Genomic DNA, 18,835 nt, shown 5'->3' with positions numbered 1-18,835 from the left:
AAAAAAAAAAAAAAACCCACTATTGAGCATCGTGTGACCTAACCACTGTCCACCACAGCACCACCGTCCAGCACGGCACCACCCATCACTACCCACCCATCTTCCTCAAACCCAAACCGTTCCAACCAAACATCACATGATTCACACCTCAGACCCAAACAAAACCCAAATCAAAAAATTTAAAAAAAAAAAAAAAAAAAAAACCCATACCCACAACGGCTACTCCACCAGACTGACCTTGCAACCACCATCTCCACTCATCGTGACCCAGCAATCGCCATCTACAATTCATCATGATTCGCAACCCAACCACAAAGCTTTTAACGGCGGAGTATGGCGTGAGATTTGTGGTTAAATTGGCTTTGAAACCATTCCGGTGGAGGAGTTGTTGCTCCCGAGTCTGAAAATTTGGCTTTGAACTTGAGAGAGAGAGATTTTTTGGTGTAAAGAAAAGAGAGATTTTCTGGGCGTGAAGGAGAGTGATTTTCTGGCGTTATTCGTGAAGAAGAGAGAGAAAATTTGGTTTGATATATGGTTCTCAAACGGCGTTACACGCCGTCTATTTTAAGGAGCAAGTTGGTCATTTTCAATAACTCTTGGACGTGTTTGGTATTTCCTCAAACCTCAGGGTAGATTTTTGGAATTTACCCAAAAAAAAAAAGGGTAAATCCTAGATAACTACCCTGAGGTTTAGTCTAATGCCAAACACATCCAAGACAATTGAAAAACAACCATTTTGGTCCTTAAACACAAACAATTTTTTTTTCACTCCACATAAAACAAAATTTGCACAGTATTTTTTCATTTCCAAGACTGCTGTTCAGAAAGGGTACCCCACAAATCTCATTTGTTCTAGCCAACCCAAATGCACCTCTGATCATCACATTTTAGTCAACACTCCAATAGGTTTACATCATTTTTTGCTCTTCCCAAGAGCAATAAGTGCTCTTAATATAAACCAAAAGAGAGTAACCCAAGTCATGGTTCGTTCAATGGCTCTCTTCAGTTTTTAGTCTTCATTAGAGTTAGAATTTAGACTTTCATTCAAAAAAAAATTTCAGACGAAACAAAGAGAAAGAGGGCTTCTATGCGAGTTTTAATCTGAAGAGAGGTACAAATTAGTTCTTGATATCAAAATATAGCTAAAATTCTTGTGATGGAAGAAGTATTTATTACTTGAAAAATAGTTGATTTAGTTTTTGTTCTGGTTTCTTTTGTAGGTTGCGCTTTTAGCAACTTGGCCCTTTTGCTTAATAATTTTGACTCTTTTGGTATGTAATCTTGGGTTTTTTTTTTTCTCTCTAAGTTATATGTTTTGGTATGTAAAGAACTTGATCTTTATGGAAATTAAAGGATAAACACTAAAAAGAAATTAGGATTGACTAAGAAATCCTTGACCTCAATAGAATTTTTTGCATAAATGGTTTTTCTGATGATTTTATTCCAATAAACTACTACTACATTTATACAAGATAACCCCTGCATTTTAAGAAAAACCTATCTTAATAAAACTCAAAGAGGTTCACTCGCTATTACAATCCTATTGAGGATATTTTAGAATCAAAGTTTACTCATCATGAATATCATTTAGATGGAATGATATTCTAAATGTATCATTTAAGTATTTCCTTTATTTAGCACATATTTGACTTTGGTTGCCACGCTTGTTGTAGTTGCTATATTCGTGGATCCTTGATTCACATGTGCTTGATTAATAGTGAATAAAATTTTATTCCAAAATATCCTCAATAAATCCAATCGAATGACTAATATATTCCCTTATCCTATTAAAATGCAAACACAAATGCAATAAATCCTAATATCTCACGCAACAACTTATTCTGATCCTAAAATTATGCAAAATATCTACATACTATGCACGTAATAGTTGTAGAGTGTTTAATTGTTTTCCTTGTTTCCTTTTTAATTTTAATTGAAGCCAAGAAACCCAATGATTCAAGGCTACTTTGTATCTTAGTTATTGATTTTTTTTTTCAAACTTTATTTTATAGATATCAATGGCAGCAACACCAACTCTGTTTTCTTTGCTTATCCATCATGGTCCAACAACATCGATCATTCATGATATTGATCAGAAATGGTATTCATATATGGATATGTGTCAAGATGTATTAGAGACTGTACTTGTGGACTTGCCTGCAAACATAGGTGCAGACATCAACATCAAGTGTGAAATACTAAATTCAATGGACATCATGAATGTGAATAATGACATTGATATGTTAAATATGTTTGACACATATGAAGATGAAGGGTGTTGTAAAATTCACATTCTTGTTTCATTTGCACCTAATGAGCCTCAACGCACTACTTCTCAACCCACTCAAGAGCAAGCTATAGTTGGTACGACTTCTTTATCTGAAGATCCTAATTTTAGTGACATTTTTGGCAATGATCCTTCGGCTGGGGCTGCTATGAACTTTAGCCATGACATTAATGCTGTTAGGGGGAAATAGGTTACTGATGAAATGCTATTGGCATTGGCTAGTGTTCCTGAGGATTTTAATATTCTTGCTCCTATGGGTGTAGAGTTTGGTTATTTTGAAGAAGAATTTCATATTAGTGCTTCTAATGAAGAGTGGCAAAGTGAAGATGAAATTGACAGTGAGAGTGAGTATGAAGTAGATGGGTTTGTGGTTGAGAAAATTTTTTAAGGTAAGGATGGTGGCCTCTAAGACTTTGGCACTGGAAAAGTTCATGAGGATGTGTTTGATTCTGAATTTCTTCTTTGATGCCATTATCTTGTTCTAGGGCAAACACTTTCTTCTTCTAACGGACGGGCTTGTAAGATAGGGACACCTTTAAATGATGAGTAATCACATGGGGGTCAATCCCAGGCATGTCTTCATGGCTCCAAGCAAAAACATCTATGCTCTTTTTGAGGAATCAACGAGATCCTACTTCGTCTTCTCCCCCATACTCGTCCCAATCCTGGTAAACTTCTCTGGGTTAGACTCGTCCAATGGTACATCTTCCAATACCTCAATTGGCTCAACCAATGTTCTTCTTTCTTCAATGTTCATTGTCTGCATATGTTCGTCCATTGCTAAGTGACATTCTCTAATAGTTAATTGATCTCCTTGTACTTCTCCAGTGCCATACTTCGTTGGGAACTTGACAGACAAGTAGTAGGTGGATGTTATAGCCCTCCAACTGTTCAAAGTTAGTCATCTAATAATGACATTATACGAGGACGAACATTCTACAATAAGGAAATTTACTTCCTTATTGATTTTCCGTGGGTAAAAGCCAACCACGACTGGCAAGGAGATGGTGCCTACTAGTAGAGCCTTCATTCCTCTAAACCTGATTAATGGCACATTCACTAGATGAAGTAATTTCTTATTAATTCTCATTTGCTGGAAGGCTGGATAGTAGAGGATGTCTGCTAAACTCTCATTATCTATTAACACCCTTTTAGTTATATAATTTGCAATCGTCAAAGTAATGACAATTGCATTATCGCGAGGATGGTGCAGTGTTAACGTCTCATTTTGCAACCTGCATTTAACCTCACATGGAGGGTAAAAGGGTAATTTCACCTTGAAAATATGCATCTTAATTCTGGCCATTAGATTCTTAATCTTATTTCATCAAAATGATCTTGATATTGTAATGATCAAATCGACTGGTCATAAGCCCTAATCGAACCATCAGATTGAAAGTTATTATCAAATCAAGTTTTAATGGCCGATATTTACTATCACAAATTGAGTCTGACTATATGTGATTATGAACTCCCATTATCTATTAACACCCTTCTAGTTGTATAATTTGCAATTGCCAAAATAATGACAATTGCATTATCATGGGGATGGAACAGTGTTAACACCCCATTTTGCAACATGCATTTAACCTCACATGGAGGGTAAAAGGGTAATTTCACCTTAAAAATCTGTATCTTAATTTTGGTCATTAGATTCTTAATCTCATTTAACCAAAATAATCTTAATATTGTAATGATCAAATCGATTGGTCATAAGCTCTAATCAAACCATCAGATTGAAAGTTATCATCAAATTAAGTTTTAATGGCCGATATTCACTATCACAAATTGAGTCTAACTATATGTGATTATGAACAATTGATTCCAGTTGGTTATAATTATAATCAATTTAAGATGAATGACGTGTCATAATTTGATTGACTATGAATACATTTTATGGTAAGGTTGCATACACTTAATTAATTAGATAGTCGAGCATTAATTATTCAATGAGTAATTTGTGCAATTATCTTTTAATTAGGGTAAATTTGGAACTATTAAGTATGAAATGGGAGTAATTGGAGCCTATTAATGTTAATTGGAAACTAATTTGGGACATATTAATGTTAATTATGCTGAAATTATTTTCTAACAAATAACCTCTGCTCACCATTTCATTGATATATCTCAAAATATTTTGATTCTATGAATGAGGTTAATTTTTCCAGAAACTAGACATCTGAGACTTCAATTTGAGCACAAGAACAAGACAATTCTGATCAAAATTGAGGAAGATATATTTTTTGAATTTAACTCTACAGGTTGCTACAGTAGCTACGAGAAAACCAAATTTTGCTTGCTCTTTACTCACACCAATCTCTAAATTTAATGCACTCGATTTCTCCAAAGGTTAAAATAAGGTCTAGGTTCATGATTCTTTGTGAACTTTCATTAAATAACCTTCCATTCATATTTTCTTCACCACTACTATATAAACTCCCTCTCTTCTCCTCTCTTAAGTTCTAATGAAGTAGAGTAATCTTGTCATATTTTGGTATTCCTGAGACTCAAGGTATTGAGTGAGACTTACTCTCCCTCTCCTAACTCTTCTTTTCCTCCACCCTTAGAACCACCACCAAGAGTCTCCTCCTCCACCGTATGAATCTTGCATGAAGGTATAATTTTTTTCTCTAACTTGTTTTTTTATGTTGCCATGATGAGAAATTAAGATTAAAGCATGATAGTAATTATTTAAATTCCCTTGAATATGTTTGAATGTTTTTATGCGTTCTTCACATGTTCTTTGTTGTTCATCACATGTTCATGCATAATACTAGTTTTGATCTTAAATCCACATTAAAAACATGAAAAATATGTTTGTTTAATAATTCTTTCAAATTCTTGAATCTAGAATATCACTATCTACACACATTCACTAGAATTTATTTTTCAATCCAAATGAAATGCTAAATAAATTCAATTAAGGTTTATCACATGCACACACATTAAATTCAACATGCAAATTGATTGATAACATATTGGATGATGTGTTATGAATGTTGGCCATAGTCTAGAAGACTAGTTTCACTGGGCAAAGTGGGTGCCTAACACCTTCCCACCTTGTAACATAACATCCGAGTTTAGATCAAAGATTGATAGATCAATGTTTATCCTTATAATTTTCAATTTCTAGATTGTAACTAGGGAACAAAGTCATATACTTTATCTTATATTGTATCTAGGATTAAAGTCATGTAATTTTCTTGTGATCAATGTAAATTCAATTTCAAATTAATAAAATGAAGAATTTTTCAATTTTGGTTTTCTTATTATTCCAATAATTAAGTAAGTGGCAACTCCATTATAAAACCCTTAATCTAAAGGGGAAAAAATAATCAGTCGAATCTCCATTTTGAGAGGCAATAACATAACTCCACCCATTCATGTGGATTTGGCCTAACACCTCAAAATAACGGGCTGGGGGCGCAGTCTCTCACATGCAGTTGTCTTGAATCCTCATCCGTGAAAACAATGGCCGGTTCATCTGCTCTGATCATCCTCGGCGGCCGTCCAGATATTTGAACATTCTGGACTTCCTACAGGTAGGTCTTCTTGGCTTTAAACGAGCTTCCTGTTGATGTACCCCCTACAATGATCTTTATTTTTCCAAGCGGTTGACGTGCTGGCTCTTCTGCTTTGCCCTTCATTGGCTGTCTCTCATCCTTATGGTCTTGCCCAAGAAAGTTTTTAACTTTCCCTACTTAATGAGAGCTTCATTCTGTTCATTCAAATCATAGTATTCATCCATATTATATCCATGGTCACGGTGAAAATGACAATACTTGCTTTTGTTTTGCTTGCTAGGATCTCCTTTCATCCTCTCGGGCCACTTCAAGGATGGATCGTCTTTGATCTGCATTAACACTTGGTCAAGAGGAGTATTCAAGGGAGTGTAATTGGAGTATCGTCTTGAGGACGACCCTGCCTTCTTGCCATCACTATCCCTTATCTCCCCTACTTTGGCTTTCTTTGGACGAGGACCTTGCTTTAGATGGTGTATATAACCATTGTCCAGCCGTTCACTTTTCTTCTTTTTCTTGGCAATGATCACATCTTCTGCGTTCATGAAACTTTGGGCTAAATCTATCAATTCAGCCATTGTCTACTGCTCCTAGTCATATAGCTTATGGATAAACAAGTCTAAACTAACACCATTGTAGAAATCTGCTAAGAGGATCTTGTCATCCATCTCGTCCACCAATAAAGTTTCTTTGTTAAAACGGCTAATGAAAGTACACAGGCTTTCATTTTCTCCTTGTTCTATGTTTAACAGGCTTTCATCCATGAAAACAATGGCTAGTTCATCTACTCTGATCATCCTTGGTGGTCGTCCAAATATTTGGACATTCTGGACTTCCTGCAGGTAGGTCTTCTTGGCTTTGGACGAGCTTCTTGTTGATGTACCCCCTACAATGATCCTTATTTCTCTAAGCGGTTGTCATGCTGGCCGTTTGTTTTGCCCTTCATTGGCTGTCTCTCGTCCTTATGGTCTCGCCCAAGAAAGTTTTTTAACTTTCCCTGCTTAATGAGAGCTTCAGTCTATTGCTTCAAGTCATAGCATTCGTTCGTATCATGTCCATGGTCATAGTGAAAACGACAATACTTGCTTTTGTTCCACTTGCTAGGATCTCCTTTCATCCTCTCGGGCCACTTCAAGGATGGATCGTCTTTGATCTGCATTAACACTGGGTTAAGAGGAGTATTCAAAGGAGTGTAGTTGGAGTATCGTCCTGAGGACGACCCTGCCTTCTTGCCATCGCGATCCCTTTTCTCCCCTACTTTGGCTTTCCTTGGATGATGACCTTGCTCTGGATGGTGTATATAACCATTGTCCAGCCGTTCACCTTTCTTTTTTTTCTTGGCAATGATCACATCTTCTGCGTTCATGAAACTTTGGGCTGAATGTATCAATTCAGCCATTGTCTGCGGCTCCTGATTGTACAGCTTATGGATAAACAAGTCTAAACTGACACCATTGTAGAAAGCTGCTAATAGGATCTTGTCATCCATCTCGTCCACTAACAGAGCTTCTTTGTTGAAACAGCTAATGAAAGTACACATGCTTTCATTTTCTCCTTGTTCAATGTTTAACAGGCTGGACGAGGAATGCTTCTACCTTTGTCCCCCAACAAAGTTGTTGACAAACAACTTACTTAACTCTTGGAATGAGGTTATGGTGTTTGGTGGTAGCTTATCAAACCATACTCTAGCCGGGCCTTTCAACGTTGTAGGAAAGGCTTTGCATATGATTTCGTCTGAAACACCTTGGAGATACATGGTTGTCTTAAACGTAGTAATGTGATCACAAGGATCTCGCGTCCCATCATAAGCAATGTAATGATTCCAAGAAAGAGATTCCACATCATAAGCAATGTAATGACCCTTCTCATTAGAATCTCGTTCAAGTACCGGCAGTCCAGTTATTATGATCTGCTTCTCGCCTTTAAAATTCAAATGTACGAAAATGACATCCATACTGATCTTGCTATAAGTTGGGGGATTTGGCAAGGTTTCCCAGATACATGATTTGGGGTCATAAACCTCCATCCAACCAGAGAAAGTATCTTTGGGTTGCAACCAACCCAAACCGCCGCCAAAAACATATAGCTTACCATCTACAGCAATGGTCTGAGGGTTTTGTCTACGATATTTCATGAATGGAGCACGTTCCCAAACCATGCCAGGACATTTAAGGTTGAGCATCCAGACGTCGGTAGTGGGGATAGAGCTGACTATATTGAGAGGGTTGTCATGTGAGAGTGTGTAATTTTCGCAGACATCTTTAATAGTTGAAGCTGAGAAATCAGGGTCACGGCGACCAACAGAATAAAGATGGCCGTCTAACACAGCGTAGTAGCAAGAGGGGTAAGGTCCCGGCGGCCCATCTTTGGCGACTTTGGAAACCGGACTGATCTTCTTTGGGGTGAAGCTGGAGCTACAGCTGCTGCTGTTGTTTTTGGTGGTGATTTTCTCTTTCTTCACCTTAAGAAAAGCATAACCTTAAGGGATTCTAGAAGCAGGAGAAAAGCAAGTTAATGTTATTCTGCCTAAAGCAACAATGAAAACACATAAATATGATCCAGGTTAGAAAAGAAATTCATTAAACATAATAAATCAAGGTCATTAATACAAATATATAGTCAAAATCAGTAACACAAACTAATATATTTTCAATCTAAGGACTAAGGGTGATAGTAAGCTGCCAACCAGGGGTAGAATTTTCACTCTCCTTCCCCAGATCCCTTCACTTCCATTGGTTGAACCCAACTGCGAAGGCCTCCCTTTTAAAGGGTGTTTTCAACAACAGAACCCACCCCCCCCCCCCCCAAAAATACAAATCAAAATATAAAATGACAAAGCATTCTTGACCCAATCTCCTAAAATGAAAGCCATCCAATTTTTATTTGTGAATGTGCATGAGTGCTCATCCGTATATGTGTTTATATCAGAAGAAAAAGATTCAAGATAATGTAATCACAGTTATTTAGTCTAGTCACTCAAAAGCAAATAAAAGATACCATTTTGTCAAAACATACCTCTGGGTACCTGCCCACTCTCGCATAAAATACTCTTTAACTCTGGATAAAACAGTTAAAGAGCATTGGAAGGTACTTTGTCTTGCCTGTAACAAGAGTTAGAACTTCAAAAATTAAATTTCAAACTATGCAAAACATGATGATATAAGGCCACAATAGAATTTTACACTTGAGGATGAGAACACATTTATATCAAAATGAAACAAAGTACTATATTCAAGCAAGCATAAGCTCTAAATTGCACCCAAACAAAAAAAAAAGAACTTGAGAGAGGGAGTAATTTACCTCCCATGGGTCAACCATAACAAATTCAGAACTTTTGCTCGCCAGATGACACAACTGTAGACGATGTTCAGCAGATAAAAGGCCATGCGAAAAAACTCTAGTTACTGCTTTGTTACACCATATTGATATTTGGTCACTGAAAGATAGGGGGTATATAACTTTATGAAGGTAGGATGGTGATAACTAAAACATAGAATAACTTAATAGAAACAAACTCAATCAAGTAACCCATGAGTGATGATATGAGATATCTATCAATCATGACAAATGATAACAGTATCAACATTTTCTGTCATGCAGGAAAAAAAAGTCCCCACAAGGCAGCACTCAAATGGATAAGGTTACACATAAGTACTCCAATTAAATTGGAAAGTGCCTCTCAATGTTTGTGTTTGGATATATTTGTGTGTGTAGTAGTTTTAATTTCTCTATCCCGGCACACGGTGTGCATTGGGAAACCCGACCCCAGTGGGTTGGGGGGAGTTAGGGTTGTCAGATAATTACAAATTCAGGCATAGAAATTGATGAGAAGTCTTGGAGAAATTGAGGTTTGTAACTCACTTCCTAAAGAGGCCATTTAATTTAATGTTTCAAGAAACGTGTAAAAAGTGAAAGACATCCATTTGCTGACAAAGGCTACTCTACAAATTACATTTCTATCCATACGATACAAGCAACTACATACCCTTTTCTTGTATGCATCATTAACAGGTGATATATAACCTCCAATAACACAATAGCCTTCTGCATAGCGCATCTCTTGCCAGCTCTAAGAACAACATTGTAAGTAATCAAATCAACATTATACCTATGAAAACTTAATAATGCATTCCATCAAATTCATATATACATTTAAATAGAACAGCAAATACTTTCCACAAATTTCACCATTCATGAACACGAATTTTAGAATGAGATCTTTCTATATGAAACTAGCCAGAATTCAGGTCAAAAATGATATCCCAGAAGGGTTCATTTACAATAAATGGAGAAAGATATCATCTTGCTGAGGCACCACAGTTAAAATGAAAGAGGAAAGTAAATTTTACTTGTTTTGAGAACAAATTTTCAACAACAAGCACCTTCATTAGCCAACCCAAGATAACAAGTGATAGCGATCTCAGCATGTGAGTTTTCAGAAGAAGGAATGGCCAACATATACTTCAATCAATTTACGCAGATACAATTTCATTGAAGACAGTGTGAGGTGTACAACATTATTATAGTGTTTCTCCTTTCATACATATAAAATAATATCTGGCACTTCAAACAACAAATAGATCTGCTCAATTATTATCTGAAAATACACTCTTGCAATGCTCAAACAATGACTTAGCAGGTAATGCTAGTAATTATGATGAGTTAAGTTTAGAACTTAGTACATCCAATATAGATTTTATTTATCTAACTGCCATGAACCCATCAAAATCAACAAGGTCTAAATACTAACAGATAGTATAAATCTAAGCATGATTAGATATATAAGTTGATAGTATTGGTAACATGCAGTGCAACATACATCATCAAGTCTATTTCATAAGCAAAGTATTGCAGCTACAAGTTTCATAACCAGTATGTATGTATTTTTTTTTTTTTTTTTTTTTATAAGTAGGAAAAACTGTATTAAGAGAAGACAGCTTCATTAAAGAAATGAAGTAGGCATAAATATGCATGTATTATTATAAAAATTAGTAACAGAGTTCTACATTTAAGTTGCACTTATATATTTAGTAATCACTGAGTTTTATTCTTTCTGAGAGGGCATCAATTTTTTCCACTTCAATGGCTGTTATTCTACAACTGGCTCAACATCTTGTCAACTGTAACTTAGAACTACATTCACGAATTAGCCAATGAGCCTAGCACAAATGGCATCTCTTCCTCCCACAAAATAGATGAAGTACTAGTAAGGCTGAACAGTGCCCAATATAATAAAATAATTCTTATACAAACAAATAGTAAGACATCTTTAAAAGATCACTCTTTTTGATTGGTCCAAAGCTTGGGGTCTAACACAATGTTCTTCCGTTTTTGAGTTCCTAGCTTCTCTTAGATCTTTCACTTGATATTCTTGTACTTTGTTGATCCTTGTGTTTCAACATTGTGAACATAAAGTTTTTGTTTATTTAATATTAATAGAACAGCTCTGCTACCTATCAAAAAAAAAATCTTCGACGGATTACCAATTAATGAGAACAGAATCAGGATCATCAAGGAAATTTGATGAGTGAAATGAAAAACATCCAACCAATTGAATCTACCAAAAAGAGACTGCAGTTTTTTTGTTTCCAAAACCCAACTTATTAATAACATTAACTTGAGGACCAATTTCTGAAGTTGGCTTAAAAAAAAAAAATTTAAAAAAAAAAAAAATTTAAAATTAAAAAAAAAAGACATTTCTGAAGTAGGCTTGAACAGCCATAATAGTCCCAAATATGTTAAGACCCTGTCTACCCTGACTGCTTAATATTGGTGCTGCTGGTAGTTGTTATACACCAGCCTTCAGTAGAAGCCTTGAGGGATGCGGCAGCAGGGTATGCATTGACAAGAGTTATGTGGCTTATCAAGATATGCAGTGAACTATGTAATTAGCAACTAAGCAGCTATCTCACTCAGTATAGTAACAGTGAAGAGCTCAACTAATCAATTAGAGTAGTCTATCAAGCAGCTGGAAGCAGCAGACAGTAGTGTCTAGAGACTGCAGCAGTAAAGCTTAGTCTTGTGCCCTTGATATACTAGTCTATTGGTTGAAACTCTCTTGTATAGTTGCCTAAGTAATGTTAGTTAGAACCCACGTGCTTAATAGCATTTACCATGTGATCAATTAGGCTAGCTGTTAGCAGATTAGTTATCTAGTTAGGGAATTCCTGAGCTTGTACATATTAAAGCAAGCCTAAATAGCTGCCAGCCACTGCTGTAAGGATCATAACAGTAGAGTACAAGCAAGTTCCCTCTTTTCTCAAGCAAAAGCTAAAATAATTCTTGTTTTCTCTAAACAAAATTTTGGATACTCTATTAGAAATATAAACATCTGGTGGAATATACATATATTCGAATTCTCAGAATATTAATCCAATATGCTTCTAAAAAAATTATTAAAATCCAATAATATATAAAGTTATAGATTAGTTTAACATCTCTAAGAGTTACAAACTTACATTATATGCACAACTTAATCCTAACTCAAATATTCTCTTTCATATATATATATATATATATATATATATTAACTTTTGTGAATATTACATCATTTAATATTTTTTTTATTGGATTAGTACGTTGAAAATCTCTTTGCTAAATTACACGTTCTCGTTATTTTTAATATGAACCCCAAACTTTGAGTTAATTGACTATCATTTATTATAGAGTCATAACCCTATTGTGTGAATAATTTGAAAGTGCAAAAATATCTCAAAATATAAGCATTTTATAAAATAAATAATTATCCATCTATTATTAACTTTGTATTTTACAATCATGATTAATATAACAATTAATTAGATAATAAAAAATTATTCAATGATATTAACTTCAACTCAACCCTATGTATATTCACACCTATAATATTCCAAGGTCAGCATAAGCTTCTAGTAAAAGGTTTTTTATTTTTTATTTTTTATAATTTGATAGTTAGAGGCGAGAGGATTACATGCTAATCACTTAAGCTTTTACTCAAGATTCAATTCAAAGCATAGTTGGCTTCAGCTTTGCTAACTGACTACTATAGGGACGAAAGGCTTAGGAATGTATATTGGGCCGTGACCTTATCCGAGAACATTTAGTAGTCCAAGGACATGTAGACTTTAGTGTAGAAGTCAGTGAATTATGGAAGGATTCTAGCCATGAAGGTTTGTGAAGGTAGTCCGAGGATAAATGCCTCATCGGCTAAGCAAAGAAAAGGTTAGAAGGTTTGATCTACCATCAAGAGCCACATTCCGGACGATTCTACTGATAAGGATAAACATCATGATGAATTAGGACAAAGGGGAGCTAAGAAATATTTAAGAGAAAGCTGCTACCACCACATTAAAGGCTTTGTAGCTAACTCTCTGGCCGCATTCATGTGGAGGTGATGTCTGAACAGTGATATTCAGTTTTATAGCTACTCCCAAAAACTTCAAGAAAGTGCTGATGGGATAAGGATCAAAGCAAGCCACTTGACCTACACGTGGAAGGTAGAGATGAAGCAAAACAGGAGAATATAAAGAAGAAAGACCCCCTTTACAAAGGGGCCCATCGGAGAATCTATAGAGAAAAATACTGTCGCAATAAGAACTGAACTTCTAATCAGATTCAAGAGAGATATATACAAGAACTATTCTCCTCGGCCTTTGCCGAGGAAGATTTTCTTTGAATAAAACCTGTTTATCTTTGTTTTCTTGTCATCTGGACTCATTATAATTGTTGTTTAACTTATTAGAACCTAGTTTCCAACCCACTCTCTACAAATTCATTGTGTTGGACTCTATGGGCCTTAAGCCTTCTAACCTTTGGGCTTAGGATCCAAGCCACGCTCTTACAACTACATTTGGACATTACCACACATGGGTCACCTAATGTTGGGCACCTCATTTTTTTTTTTTTTTCAAGATCCAACAGTGACCCAAACTCAAAGGGGAAGGAGCACAAAATAAAGAAGAAAAAAGAGAAGTGCCAAACACCAACTGCAGCAAATACAACCCAAACATATGAAATGCTACTGAAAGAATCTTTCGCAGCAAAAGCAAATCTTAAAGGTCTGGTTGAAAATTTATTGTCAAAACACATAACCTTTTATAAATTCAGTCTCCAAAGATAACCCAATGTGCCAAGTTTAAAAAGCTCTCAAATAATTCTCAATAAGAATTTAATATTTATATACTGTTATAATTAAAGGTTTTGTCTGAGATGGGTTTGGAGAGAAACATTATTAGTCCTTTTGATTTTCAATTACAATGGATTTCTAGTTCCTATAAATGTTTATCGAGTCCTTAATGAACATTTTTATTTGTTTGAGTCAATTTTTGGACTTGCATTATTAAACCATTGTTTACTCTTTACATAAAGATGAATTATAGTCATTGGTTCCATGGCTCAGAGACAGTTAATGTTAATCCTTCATCTTGGGATCAATCTCTTTGAGCTGAAAATCAGTTAAAAGGTTCTTTGCAAGTGATGGTATAACCCTTGTGTTTATCATACAAATTCTAGATGTTTTTAAGTAGGCTTGAGATGAGAAATTATTCAATGCAATGTGAGAATAGCCTTGTAGTCCTCCCAATCAGTGAAAAGAAACTATTCCTTAAACAACTGCTAATTTTATAGAATCAGGTGCGCCAAATGCCAAATGTTTGGCATTTGGCACACCAAACACCAAAAACAGGCTATCATGAGGAGTGTTAAATGCCAAAAAGTTTTGGCATTTGCTATAGTAGAATCTCATCTTTGGAACAGTACGGAAGGAAATGTCATTTGGTTTTTATTATTTTTTATTCATCTTTCTCTCTCATCTCAAATAAAATATCTCTTCTTATCTTCACTTTGAGCCACACGTTCACTACTTCACCCTCTCCACTCTCACAGACTCTTTTGTTCTCTCCTCTTCCATTTTGCTCTCCTCTCTTTCCATTCATGAGCCACCACCAATTTTATCTCTACTATCACACAAATTCCATCATCACTAATCTATAAAATCTCCTTCACTGTTTTTTTATTTTTTTTTTTTCCCTATTTTTTCGCTCTCTCCTCTCTGTTTTATCTCTTACACTGAAGCTACTTGGTTCAATTTAGTTCATCTCAGAGCAAAGCATTACCATTTCGTCTAGCATCTCAGCATATTGGGTTTGTATTTCGATGTTACAGATTCGCTAAAGGTATCACTAATTCAATCTCGGTATTGTTGATTCACCACTGAGGCAATGGTTTTTGTTCTGAGTTGTGGTGGGTTAGAATTTGGGTGTTTATGTGGTGGTTTTGGTGTCTTTGAGGGGGGGGGGGGGGGGGCTGTGAGGTGATGAACGGTGGTGACTGGTGAGGTAAAATATGGGGTGGTGGGTTTTTTATTTTGTATTTTTATATATTGTTGGTTTTTTTAATGCATTGTATATATTATCTTAATGTATGAAATTGAATAATAGAATATATGATGTAGAGTATATTGAAAAATGATGTATTTAAATAATAAAGTAGGTTTTTTTTTTTATCAAAATAGAATATTTATAGAACACCTTATTAAAATGCTCTTACAATCACTAAAATCCACCATAGTTGCTTTAATAGAAATCCATAATAGTTGAATTGTATTAATTGGGAGGATCACATTCCATCATATCAAATAATTTCTTGAATGGGATGACCTCGAGAAGGCTTGTAATACTAGTCAAGTCCAGTTAGCTTGCACGGAATTGTAGTAAAAAACTCATGACCAAAAAATTTAGAAAGTGGACTTTCAATTTCAAACACATTTATTGCATGCATTCAAACAAGACTTTTTTACTTGAAAGATACCATGTGCTATGAACACCGTTTATATTGGTTGTTTCGAGAAAACCAAGCCCTCCAATTTGATAGACTAGACCACTTCAAGAAAGTTCAGACGTACAACCTATTATTTAAAAATTCATGACTATTTTTATTCATTGTAATAAACATTTGAATTTATACAAACTTCCAAATAGATAAAAATAAATCATAAAAAAATACTGATTATCTATCAATAAAACTAGTCTTAATCATAATCCAAACTAATTTATTTGAATAAATAATACATATCTCTATCATTATTTATCCAGTATTAATTAAAATAAATTAGGCACATGGCACTATATAACCTATGCTATGGTTATTACAAATGATGATCAATTATGTACAGTATAATACGATGCTGAAGAGATCATCACTTATCATATGAGTTCAGGTACAAATGCTATTCTCTTATATAATTAATCACTTCATATGCGGTCAGATATTTTATCGACAACCCTCTTGAAATGTAGTCCCTGAGATACATATAAATTAATTTTTTTTTTTTAAACCATCAGTGTTGAATTCATCTTTATGTTGGCAATAAACAAATATGCTTTAGTTTTACCTTACTCTTGTTGAGCTGATTTGGTTTGGTATAAGCTCATCCACAACTTTAATGTTATCCTGAAAAATTCAATATTAGAGTTGTAACGTTTAGGGTAGACCGGCAAGCAAAGGATCGTAAAGCAGCCATAAATTAAAACAATTGAGTCAATAAAAGCCACTGGGGTGAAGCTCCTTTTAAGACAAAGGATTCAAATTCTGAAGACATGGGAAAATTTGGACCACTTTAAGCTTTTTAGATGATTTCCAGAATTTGGTCAATTGCAAAAATGTGGACAATCAATATGCAAACAACGACAGACATGATATATATTGCAGTTCAAAGTTGAAAAAACATCAAGAAACATGGGAACAATTCAAATATTTTGATTACCCTGAATTCATTCAAAATTTCATCATCAGAGATAATTTTCTCAACATCTTGTCCTTCTTTGCGAATGCAAACCACACCATAATCTCTGCATATGGTCCTGACCTGGAGAACAATAACAAGATTTATAGAACATTATAATCCAAGGCAACTAATTATAGATCAATTCAAAAAGGTTTGATCCATATCCCATAAAGACTTCATATCTGCATACCGAGGAAATTCAACACCTGATTAATTTTACAATATGCATTTCAGCTCAAGAATATGCTCCTGATATTAAGAAACATTTAAATAAATCATTCTACTTGAACTTACACACTACCATTTTATGAAACTGGAATTTTTACACTCAGATGAACTAAAGAACTAAATATATCCAAATTTCACGATCATGTCATTGTCTTCTATAGCAAAAGAGAATTAAATGACAGTAGTATCCCCAAATCAAGGACTTAGTGAAATATTTATCTTATTATAAGCGCCTAATTTGTGAGAACCAATATATGTTGAGAGTACATACTTGGTCTGGAATCCAGGCTCCAGGAATGCCAAAAGATTGGAGCAGATCAGAACCGCAGACAAGCATAACCTTAAGGGATTCTAGAAGCAGGAGAAAAGCAAGTTAATGTTATTCTGCCTAAAGCAACAATGAAAACACATAAATATGACCCAGGTTAGAAAAGAAATTCATTAAACATAATAAATCAAGGTCATTAATACAAATATATAATCAAAATCAGTAACACAAACTAATATATTTTCAATCTAAGGACTAAGGGTGATAATAAGCTACCAACCAAGGGTAGAATTTTCCCTCTCCTTCCCCAGATCCCTTCACTTCCATTGGTTGAACCCAACTGCGAAGGCCTCCCTTTTAAAGGGTGTTTTCAACAACAGACCCCCCCCCCCCAATACAAATCCAAATATAAAATGACAAAGCATTCCTGATCCAATCTCCTAAAATGAAAGCCATCCAATTTTTATTTGTGAATGTGCATGAGTGCTCATCCGTATATGTGTTTATATCAGAAGAAAAAGATTCAAGATAATGTAATCACAGTTATTTAGTCTAGTCACTCAAAAGCAAATAAAAGATACCATTTCGTCTAAACATACCTCTGGGTACCTGCCCACTCTCGCATAAAATACTCTTAACTCTGGATAAAACAGTTAAAGAGCGTTGGAAGGTACTTTGTCTTGCCTGTAACAAGAGTTTAGAACTTCAAAAATTAAATTTCTAACTATGCAAAACATGATGAGATAAGGCCACAGTAGAATTTTACACTTGAGGATGAGAACACATTTATATCAAAATGAAACAAAGTACTATATTCAAGCAAGCATAAGCTCTAAATTGCACCCAAACAAAAAAAAAAGAACTTGAGAGAGGGAGTAATTTACCTCCCATGGGTCAACCATTACAAATTCAGAACTTTTGCTTGCTAGATGACACAACTGTAGACGATGTACAGCAGATAAAAGGCCATGCGAAAAAACTCTAGTTACTGCTTTGTTACACCATATTGATATTTGGTCACTGAAAGATAGGGGGTATATAACTTTATGAAGGCAGGATGGTGATAACTAAAACATAGAGTAACTTAATAGAAACAAACTCAATCAAGTAACCCATGAGTGATGATATGAGATATCTATCAATCATGACAAATGATAACAGTATCAACATTTTCTACCATGCAGGAAAAAAAAAGTCCCTACAAGGCAGCACTCAAATGGATAAGGTTACACATAAGTACTCCAAGAAGGGTTCATTTGTGTGTGTAGTAGTTTCAATTTCTCTATCCCGGCACATAGTGTGCATTGGGAAACCCCACCCCAGTGGGTTGGGGGGAGTTAGGGTTGTCAGATAATTACAAATTCAGGCACAGAAATTGATGAGAAATCCTGGAGAAATTGAGGTTTGTTACTCACTTCCTAAAGAGGCCATTTAATTTAATGTTTCAAGAAATGTGTAAAAAGTGAAACATACCCTTTTCTTGTATGCATCATTCACAGGTGACATATAAACTCCAATAACACAATAGCCTTCTGCATTCGGCGCATCTCTTGCCAGCTCTAAGAACAACATTGTAAGTAATCAAATCAACATTATACCAATGAAAACTTAATAATGCATTCCATCAAATTCATATTTACATTTAAATAGAACAGCAAATACTTTCCACAAATTTCACCATTCATGAACACGAATTTTAGAATGAGATCTTTCTGTATGAAACTAGCCAGAATTCAGGTCAAAAATGATATCCAAGAAGGGTTCATTCA

The 18,835-nt window shown here is 35.0% G+C and overlaps 1 protein-coding gene and 1 long non-coding RNA gene across 29 annotated transcripts in view; one reads left to right on the top strand and one right to left on the bottom strand.

Moving 5' to 3' along the window:
* LOC126694308 (nicotinamide/nicotinic acid mononucleotide adenylyltransferase-like) overlaps positions 1-18,835 on the bottom strand; it is a 74,181-nt gene that overhangs the window by 45,977 nt on the left and 9,369 nt on the right. For 8 of the 27 annotated variants that reach the window (XR_007645709.1, XR_007645708.1, XR_007645707.1 and 5 more), the window contains one exon: positions 16,178-16,236. The exons of 10 other annotated variants lie outside the window; for them this stretch is intronic. Coding sequence is in view for 4 of the 17 variants with exons in the window: in XM_050390485.1 (XP_050246442.1) it covers positions 16,179-16,236 (58 nt within the window). In the remaining 13 variants the exon portion in view is untranslated. Of the gene's footprint in view, positions 1-9,793; positions 9,859-9,916; positions 11,262-15,932; positions 16,086-16,177; positions 16,237-16,549; positions 16,652-17,069; positions 17,150-17,665; positions 17,751-17,950; positions 18,005-18,539; positions 18,626-18,835 lie in introns of those variants that run through there. 9 more of the 27 variants (XM_050390495.1, XM_050390498.1, XM_050390499.1 and 6 more) reach the window with 7 other exon arrangements.
* LOC126694314 (uncharacterized) overlaps positions 1-18,835 on the top strand; it is a 61,951-nt gene that overhangs the window by 42,552 nt on the left and 564 nt on the right. For both annotated transcript variants that reach the window (XR_007645713.1, XR_007645714.1), the window contains exon 2: positions 10,448-10,544. This is a non-coding gene — a long non-coding RNA (uncharacterized LOC126694314). The remainder of the gene's footprint in view (positions 1-10,447; positions 10,545-18,835) is intronic.

The sequence above is a fragment of the Quercus robur genome, chromosome 8, assembly GCF_932294415.1.
Source record: "Quercus robur chromosome 8, dhQueRobu3.1, whole genome shotgun sequence".
Classification (NCBI taxonomy): domain Eukaryota; kingdom Viridiplantae; phylum Streptophyta; class Magnoliopsida; order Fagales; family Fagaceae; genus Quercus; species Quercus robur.
Note: the sequence above shows the minus strand (reverse complement) of the source record. Positions and strands in the feature narration are given on the sequence as shown.